Source organism: Leopardus geoffroyi, chromosome A2, assembly GCF_018350155.1.
Source record: "Leopardus geoffroyi isolate Oge1 chromosome A2, O.geoffroyi_Oge1_pat1.0, whole genome shotgun sequence".
NCBI lineage: Eukaryota > Metazoa > Chordata > Mammalia > Carnivora > Felidae > Leopardus > Leopardus geoffroyi.
The window spans coordinates 104,424,429-104,434,689 of record NC_059331.1 but is presented as its reverse complement, the minus strand read 5'-3'; the positions used below and the strand labels follow the sequence as shown (position 1 = coordinate 104,434,689).

General features: G+C 36.1%; 1 protein-coding gene across 1 annotated transcript; it reads left to right on the top strand.

Annotated features, from left to right (window-relative positions):
- The first annotated feature begins 1 nt into the window (after window position 1).
- Window positions 2-6,214, top strand: NDUFA4 (NDUFA4 mitochondrial complex associated). Its single transcript, XM_045494918.1, has 4 exons — window positions 2-161; window positions 1,259-1,347; window positions 2,237-2,297; window positions 5,998-6,214. The coding sequence occupies exons 1-4, from the start codon at window positions 120-122 to the stop codon at window positions 6,052-6,054; spliced, it is 249 nt and encodes an 82-aa protein (XP_045350874.1). The 5' UTR covers window positions 2-119; the 3' UTR covers window positions 6,055-6,214.
- The last annotated feature ends 4,047 nt before the right edge of the window (window positions 6,215-10,261 follow it).

Here is a 10,261-nt window from a genome sequence, read left to right as displayed (position 1 = left end):
AGGTAGGAGGTTCTGGGTGACTTTGGACGTCCGTTCATGCTTGGTGTAGGGACTGCTTAGTGCCGGGCCTTGCAGTTTTGATCTTTTCTTCTCCCGGAGCCGAGGCCTCTGCTGCAGCCATGTTACGCCAGATCTTCGGTCAGGCCAAGAAGCATCCGAGCGTAAGTTCTTGACCCGTTTTGCAGTGTTTTTACGTGTCCATTCTGTGTCCAGCTGCGACTGCCTCGGTTACCTGGGGACTTCCTCATTCACAATTACTAACCGTTCTTCGGGTCTGGACCTTGGCTCACTTGTGATATTCTCTTAGTTGTCCCAAGCCCTTGAGTTCTGACCTTCCACGCCATGCATTGAGGGGTTTGGGCTGGCAGGCGGAAGGTGAGGGATACCTTGGAGGAAAATAAGCCAGTGAATGTTGGAACAGTCGGGTGGTTGCACCTTCTTGTAAGTTGGTCCGACCCCGGGGTAGTGGTGCGTCGTGTGGGTTAGAGATCAGGTCAGGTTTCCTGTTTGTTATGCTGTCTCTTAAAGACCTCTTACGGCACTGCACCACCAGGCCTTGTAGCAAATACAAATGTCTGTAATCTTGGACTTCTTGGTTTGCTTGACGTCTTGAGATTTTGGGGGAGCTTGGTAGCGCAGAGGTGAATCAGAGTTGTTCTTTTTTGTGTAATTTTTTCCGCAGCACATCAACGTGCTTTGGTCCTAAAACCCAGTTACTCAGTCTTTATCTTAAACCCATTACCTAACTACGAATTAAGCATGGTGGTAATATGTCTTCAGAAATTTATGCCTGTAACCGATGTTTGTCATAGGTATGTTTATATTTGGTCTATTTATTTCACAGAACTTATGTTTTTCGTAACCCCTGTATCAAGGCAGGCCAAGAAGTTGTTTTACAAGCCTCGAGATAAAGGAAGCTGGGAAATTGAATGAGAACGTGTATAAATATTAAGAGAGGTGGAGAAGACTTGACATATGTTCCTGGAAATTTAAAAATTTGAATCTAATTTTTTTCCACATTAAACCAGAACCCTCTTCACGTCTTTTGGAAATTACATTTCTTTCTTTTGAACACAGTTAAGAGAAATCGTACCTCAATTTAAGGTCTACCTTTATTAAAATTTTAAAACAAGGTAGAAAAATACCATTTTGAGACCTGAGAATCATTGTGTAGGAATTAACTCTAGCCTTTCTTTTATCAGTATCTAGGTATTTGAAGCTGGCCATTAATTCTTGCCTATTTTGTGTTTGGTTCTAGTTGATCCCCCTCTTCATATTTATTGGAGCTGGAGGTACTGGAGCAGCACTATATGTCTTGCGCCTGGCATTGTTCAATCCAGATGTCAGGTAAGTGCTTAAAAACGTTCAGTGGAACTTTGATGGTTTATTAAGCTGGTTTGGGAGCCACAGTCTTTAGGGAGGCAAAATCAAGTAGTAGAAAGACCCTGTTTTATAGGCTTCTATAGGAAGTTCAAATCCTGTTGTCATTTTCTTTTCCTGGGTCATAAAATTGTCTAAATGTCTTTAAGTCTCAATTTTGTCATCCGTAGAGTAAACTGCTAATTATTTGGAGAATTTTTGTGAGAATTGAGATAACTATTTTTATAAAATACTTAATCAGAGTTGCTGATGCATGTAAATGTTTTTTGTCTGCTTTTCCTCAATAAGGAATGTTTCCTTTTGAAGTTAAAGAACCAACATGCAACAAAAAGATTGATGTATTGTTATTCTGTACTTTTCTATATATCACTTAGGGAAAGCCAAATTAATTTTCTTTACAGTTTTTAATGTTTTTATTTATTTTTGAGAGAGAATGAGCAGAAGAGGGAGCAGAGAGAGAGGCAGAATGAGAAGCAGGTTCCAGGCTCTGAGCTGTCAGCACAAAGCTGGATGCCGTGCTTGAACCTACAGACCACGAGATCATGACCTGAGCTGAAGTCAGCGCTTAACAGACTGAGCCACCTAGGCATCCCAAAAACGAAGTTTAAAGTGTTCCTGTGAGAGGGATAGGGACAAATACACTGCCCAGGAGGCTCTCTGTTCAACTCTTTTTTCTAATTAACTACATGGGATTGCTAAATAGAGTCTGTCTCTGTTTCAACTCTACTGAAAACAACATCATACTCAATCTAATAGAAAATGAGATCTATTCAAAATATTAGCTTCTTAGGAAATAGAGAACTATTTTAAATAGTGTTTTATTACTATAGTAGTTAATAATGTTTGTTTCTTTTAGTTGGGATAGGAAGAATAACCCAGAACCCTGGAACAAATTGGGTCCCAATGATCAATACAAGGTAAGCTATAAAATTGTTTCAGAATTGCTAGGAAGTGTATTTTAATAAGTTTTCTCATGTAGTAGTGTTTTTTTTTTGAAATTGGATATACATGTAAAATTCCATTATAATGAACTTTGAGGAAGTGCTAGATTGTTTTGTGAAATTAAAATGGTGTATTTCCCTAGCAGATATTTTTTTCTAAGGATTTTTTTATTCACAGACCTTAGACTCTGGATGTGAAGTTAAGATAATGTTTTCATTCTACTGATTTTATGGGCAAAAGAGGTGATAGAGCTATCACATACCATTTTCTTAGATCTTGAATAGTCTAGTGCAGTGTTTTCAAACTTCAATGTACATGGGCCTCAACTGGAGAGGTGGTTAAAACACATATTCAGCTCCACGCCCAGAGATTCTTATTTAGTTGGTCTGTTGTGGAGACTAAGAATTTGCATTTCTAACAAGGTTTCAGGTGATGTTGATGCTGCTGGTCCATGGACCACACTTTGAGTAGCACTATTCCAGTGGATGGTTTGGTTGGCTGTTTTTTCTTGTTGGTATGGTTGAAATATTTCAGGTGAGGGTGATTAGGAAGAAATGAAATTGGTTGAAACTTAAATGTTACCATCAATCTTCTAACTAAACTTTTTAACGTCTTTCCAAAAAGTAATTTGTGGAACTACTCTTTCACAGAATGAATTCATTGACTGAGACTTTATTTATTCTGTTGAGATATTGGCATATAAAATTATGTAAGCTTAAAGTATAGAAGGTGTTGGTTTGATAAATTTTATATTGCAATATGATTACTATAGTAGCATTAGCTACTACTTTTATCATGTCACATAGTTACTATTGTGTGTGTGTAGAACAATTAAGACCTAGTCTCTTAGCAGCTTTGAAGTTTATAATGCAATATTGTTGACTATAATTACTGTGTTGTGTATTCGATCTCTAGGATTTATTTACCAGTTGCAAGTTTGTACTCTTAAACAACCTCTCCCAATTCCCCCATCCCTGGCTCCTGGTAACCACCATTCTACTACTTTTACATGTGTAGCTTTTTTAGATTCCACACGTAAATGATATCATGCCTTATTTATCTTTCCCTGGTGACTTATCTTACTTAGTATAATGCTCTTAAGGTCCATCTGTGTTGCCACAAATCTGAGACCATTTATTCTCTAAATATAACCTTCCTTATGTGTCAAAACTTTGCGTACAAAGACTAACTCTGGAAATGTTAAAACCAAGGGCAGCTTTATTAGGGTATAATTCACATTCCATGCAACTTAACTATTTAAAGTGTATAATTCACCACATGCACTTTCCTTGATCCTTCTACCAAATTGTGTATTAGAGTCTCTGGGTAGGTGTAGTTCAAAAAGCTCTTAAAGTGATTATGATAATGAAGGCAAATTACCAGTTCCCTGGAACATGATAACACATGTCAGTATAAGGACATGTGAGTTGGAAATAGAATGTTGCTGTAACAAAAATCTAATTTGTTTGGCATGAATGGGCTGAGTAGCCATGACACTTATTTCAAGTCTGGAAAGACGAATCATTATGTAATGGCAGAATATCTGATAAAGTATAACCTGCTGTAACTTGGAAGATAGACTGCGTCTAAAGAAGTTTGTTATAGAAAAAGATTTTGGAAAGTAGGATGTTAGTAGACTGGTTGTATTTGCCAAGAGATGAACTTGTAGAAGAATTGGGCAATTTGCAAGCAGAAATAAAAGGGAACAAAGTCCGGAAAATAAGCCCAGAGTGAATGAAGCCTGCTACTGCTTCTAAAGGCAAACAGTGAAGTAAACTAGATTATTTTCTTTATCATTCACTACTCACCTAAGAAAATTGGGGTTCGGGTTTTTTTTTGTGTGTGTGTGTGTGTGTGTGTGTGTGTGTTTTGTCTATTAACATCAGGTTTAGCCTCATGACTGGAAAATCATCAGTGAGGGGACATGATATCTCCCATCTTTGAACCAGTGTGTGGTTCCCCCATTGTTCTTTGTCATCTGACCTGCGACTAAAATGGACATGTAAGAGTTATTCATTCAGCCCAGAATTGCATGAAGAGAACATGAAGCAGTCAGCTTACAGATGGCATATAATGCGAGTGAAACGTAAACCTTTGTTGTTGTAAACCACTAAGTTTTGGGGGTTATTTGTTGCTCCTTTGCAAATCTAGCCAAATGTAGACAAACACGACGACTCAAATAGTATTTAATCATTAAAGACCCAGCAACACTTCTCACTTGATTAAATGCCCCAAGCCATGATCAGAATATGTTGTGCCTTCCCAGTTATTGTTCCAGAGACCTTCAAGGTAGTCACCATTAAATGGAGAAAAGGAATGGGGACATGGAAGCTGAAAACTAAAACAGTTTTGAAAATTAACTCGTTACTTCAACAGAGAATTTTGATGCTGACACATGGAAGCAAAAAAGCAAATACATCAGAAGCCTACTAGTTTTGAGAAAATTGGCAAAGATATTATGACCTTTCCACATTGCATGAGTATAGGGGTTTGATCCTGCTTCTCATTCACTGGGGAGTCCTATAACTTGATCTTCAATTGCGTCTTTCGTAAAGTAAGAATGAGTAAGGCCGTGATAGTTAAAATAAACGTAAAGCATTGTGCCCGGTGTCTGGCATCCATTAGAAGAACCCAATCAGTGTTTATTTTCTTTATGTATAGCTTGTAGTTCTTTTATAGTATTCTTTCTAATTTTGTCAACAATGTTAAGGATAGCACACAATTAGTTTCTTTTAAAAAAATCTCCTTTAGATTCATTTACTTCATAAGAATACTGTCAGAACAAAGATTATTGCTCTGGGTTATTTGCACTTAGCTGTCTATACAACTTTGTGTATATCTCAAGGATAAGCTTTACAACCTGAGAGTTTTTCTTTTTTAAAAAACTTAAGTAAAATAAGAATTTTTCAGTTAGAAATCAGGAAGTTAGGGTATGTTTGGAAAAATAAAGAAAAGGGTTTGAAGAAATAATAGATACAAATTTATGAGCTGCTTAAAAACCCTGAAGAAAGTGTTGATGATTCTGCACTTTTAGTTCTTTTGGAGTTAAATAATGTGGTCTCCAAGTAATTATAACACAACCTCGTCAGTGTTCTCTAGCACAGGAATGAGTAAACCCAAGATTATAGCCTTCTTTGAGCTTATGTTTATATCCTAATGTTTTCTCAGTAGACACTCTAGAGATGTTTAAAATACAAATCATTTAAAAAAAAAGTTATTGGAGAGGCAGTTTTTTTCTGAAGCAATCATAGATTTATTTCTAAAATTAATTTCAGTTGAATATAAGGAAATTTTTGGAAATTACAGGCTTCCAAATATGTATTATTTAAGTACAATATGGTTTTGAAACAAAAATACAGTATTATTTAAGAACTTTCGTGCCAGAAGTGGTCAGATGGTCAGATTTTGGTGCAATCTGGCTTAAGAAATTAAGGGAACATACTAACACTGTTCTTTTGAGGTAGATTGAATATTTTTACCTTACCAAAATCCTTAAAGGACTGGAATTTCAGTGTCTTTCTTTGGATGACTTTTATATTGTTAAATATCTGTAATAAAAATTCATGTCTGTAATTGTTGTTAACTATAGAAAGCTGAATAAAAATAATTCTAAAACTTCTGTACCATCTCTGTGTATTTGATAGATCATCTAAAATATCTTTTTTCTTTTCCAAGTTCTACTCAGTGAATGTAGATTACAGCAAACTGAAGAAAGAAGGCCCAGACTTCTAAATGAAATGTTTCACTATAAAGCTGCTTAGAATGAAGGTCTTCCAGAAGCCATCCGCACAATTTTCCACTTATCCAGGAAATATTTCCCCTCCGAATGCACGAAGTCATGTTGATGTATTGTGTTGGGGTTTACACTGACTAATAAATACCTGAAACTTGATATGTGTCACTTTTTAATGCTGAAAATCTGCTTTCAACTTTATAACTAGGGTATAGGAAATAAACTTAGAATTTAAGGAATTTCTTGAGTTTCCATCTGTTTATAATTTGTAAAGAAGACCTTAAACTGTTCAAACACTTTTTACTTTTTGTATAGGCCCTTGGTAACTTCACTAGAGTATATTTAACAACTGAAAGTGGATATTATGCAAAGGTAGATTGGGAAGAGTATTCAAGTGTCTTTGGCATTGGCAAAGTGGAAACATCTGGATTTCTGTTACTGACAGATGTCGAAGTATGTGCAGTTGTTAATGATTTTTACCATGGCAGTCTTTATTGTGAAGACTACTCGGTTTCTTAGTGGTACACTTTCATCTTTGTGACCTTTAATATGGGATTGCTCCAAAGGAAAAACACTTAGGACCTTTTCCCTATCTGTAATCTTCATCCAGTCTCATTTTCAAATACAGTGCTGTGGATGTCCAAGGTAATTTTTCAGCCCAGATGTTTTTCCATGTGTATGTGTATGTTTGTGTATGTATATGTATGTGTATGTATATGTATATACACATACACGTATTCTATATGGATATACCTATATATTCACTCAACTTCTCCATGTGGATGTCTAATAGGCATTTTAAATTTAACGTCAGTTCTGAATTTGTGAACCTCTCAGACTCCACATCTACAATCTTTAGCATAACTCTTTAATCATATCAGTTTATAGGAACACCATTCTTATAGTTGAGACCAGAATCCTTGGAGTCTTAACTTTTTTGAATACCCTAATATATCGTCATGTTTGTTCTACCTTCAAAATATACCCAGAATTTCACTGTTTTCAACAGTTCTCCCCTATCACCCTGATCCTAAGCCGTTGTCAGCTAATTTCAATTACTAAAATAACATTTCAACTAGTTTCCCTCTCTAGTTCTCAACACAGCAGCCTAAGTGATCTTTAATATGTAAGTCAGAATATGACAATCCTTTGCTCAAAGCCCACCAACATTTTCCCATTTTATTCAAACGCTAGATATCTCAATCTGACTCCTCTTTCTGTTGTTCTCTACTCACACACCACCAAATGGATTTCTTTGATCTTCATATCATGCATATTCTTGGCACAGGGATCTGACCTCTGGTTTAGAATTATCTTCCCCAAATAGTGGCAAGGCTTGCTCTCTCACTTTTTCTAGTCTTTCTCCAGTGATACAATGAAGCCTCTGTCCAAAATTTTGCACCCTGCTTCCACCCTCATCACTTTGTATCTCTTCCTATATTTATGACCATCTAAATATGTAATTGGCTTACTTATTTTGTTTGAAATCTCTCCCCTCACTAAAATTTAAGCTCCATCAGGACAAGTGTTTTTGTCCATTTTGTTATATCCATAACACCTTATGGTGGCACTTAGCACATAGTTGGTGTTCAATAAATACTTGGTAAATGGATACATAAAGGGTCAGTTGATTAAGCATCCAGAACAGAGTGTCTAGTCTTAAGTGGACACAAGTGACTCAATGGAGTCAGAGAATCAGAATTAGGGATGGCAAAACACCTTTTAACAAAAGCACTCCGAACTGTGCTCCGTCATCATCACCCCCAGTTTATAATTTTTTTCCCCAGTTGATAATTTTTAATAGGTTTTTAAAATTTCCAACTGGAGCATTATGCTTGTACTAAAACAGCATCTCCTATTCTGGAATTTGAAGGTTATTTTCTTTCACAACACTGCAATCAAGATATCAAGATGAAGAAAGGAAAAGAAGTACAGGCACAAATAAAACCAAATAGGTCCTTTATTTAAAAAAAAAAAAAAAGTCCTTAAGTCCCCGATACCATAGTCATCATTACCAAAACTATCCATTTTTTCTTTCTAATTATAAAAGCACAGTTAAAATAATTCACAGAAAATATATATCTAAGGCTTTTTTTTTTCATGGTGTAGAGAATACGTTAGATGCTATTTGTAACTGCTTTCTCAAAAATGCTCAAGTGTGGCATTCAGAACCCCATTTTGACAAATAACAGTTACTGTTCAGTAAAACAAACCATATACACTAATTTGAAGTTTAAATTTCAAATCAAATAATGGAAAACATTTATTATATATATAAATTATATGTACATTTACTACACTTCAACATTTCCCATTGTAAGTTTGTCCCTTTCCTCTGGGGTGGTTGGTAGAATTCATTTTTGGAGGGAATCTCTACTGCCCTTGGTTATGCAAAAGGTAATGAAAAAAACAAGAGAGGGTTATAAGAGGGCATTTTATAACAGAATGAAACTAATAACAGTAATAGACATTTTTCAGCTAGGAACCACACTAAGCTCCTTACATGTATTCATTTATTACTAGTTACAACATTGTATGGCAGACTTATTACTCCTCCCCCACCTTTTTTTTTTTTTTTTTTTTTTTGACAAATTAGGAAACGAAAGCATGAAAATATGCCCAAGGTCAAACATGATTAGGAAGTGATGGAGCCATGATTTGAATCCACGGAATTTGATTTCGGAATTCATTCTCAGAACCCTCTAGAACGGTGTCATAGGGTTGTCTTCAGATTTAAATAAGCTATTATATGGAAGAAGCATAGTATATTTCCTAGCAGAATAAACATTACTTATTAGCTATTGTAATTATAAACCCTGGAGTTTATTTCTTCCTTTCCTTCCATCAGAAACTTTAATGTGAAACTTCTTAAAAGCCGTGTTATATAAAACTTAAAGAAAAATACTATTTAGTAAAAGCTTATCCAGTTACCACCAATCTGATCAGATGATCCTGTATTGTAAATATCTTTGATTTCAACATCTGAACAAGGTGGACTACCTTTTGTACCAGAGCTTTAAGCCTTAAGAAGTGGTGTGATTTATGTCTTTCACTAAGTTTGTTAAAGCAGTGCCTACCCACATAGCGTGCCATGATAATGTTCCACCCTCTCTGGTTTGCATTATGACTCAGTGAATTAAAATCTTGATATGCAGGTCATCTCTTCTAGGTTGAAAATGATACTGAGTTACTTCATGCCCGATACTGAAAGAATTCTTTGATGCTATATGAATGGCAAATAGCATCTGGAAAAAATCCTTAAGCCTTGCTGGTGTGTGTGTGTGTGTGTGTTTAAATCTTAAAAGGCAACAGCTTATGTACTTTATAATATTGTTTTCCTGTCTGTTCCTAACCAGAAAGGAGCTAATACTGCATAAGATTTTCAGACTCCATATTAATTCATACTAAGTGAAGATACTTTGCACACTTAATTTGTTTTAAACTGTTCAAAGAGTAATTTATCCTTCCCATTTATCTAGTGTATTTAAACTTCTCGGGGCACCTGGGTGGCGCAGTCGGTTGGGCGTCCGACTTCAGCCGGGTCACGATCTCGCGGTCCGTGAGTTCGAGCCCCGCGTTGGGCTCTGGGCTGATGGCTCAGAGCCTGGAGCCTGTTTCCGATTCTGTGTCTCCCTCTCTCTCTGCCCCTCCCCCGTTCATGCTCTGTCTCTCTCTGTCCCAAAAATAAATAAACAATAAAAAAAATAAATAAATAAACTTCTTAAGTTACAAAGCAACTTTGTTAGATTTCTGTAAATTGCTTTAATCCTGTAATTCTTATAAGGATTTTGTCTGATGTTCCCTCATGATTTCTTGTAGCAATGGTGTGCTGGTAAGTGCTTAACAATCAGCTCTCTGGGACAAAGAATCCTGATTTTTAGCAATTTTTGCTGGTTCCTGTTACTGGCAGATTAATGCCTTTCCCCTCAAAGTAGTCCACGTCCTAATGCCTGGAACCTAAGGATGTGTTAAGTTACATGGCAAAGGAAAAGTAAGTTTGCAAATGAAATTGATATTGCTAATCAACTGACTTTAAAATAGGGATGTTTATCTTGGATTATCCAGGACTCTGTATAATCAGAAGAGTCCTTAAAAGTAGAAGAGGGAGGCTGAAGAAGAAAGTCACAGGGAAGTGTGACTACAAAATAACAATCAAAGAAATGCAATGTTCCTGGCTTTACAAATGGAAAAAGGGGCCATAAGCCC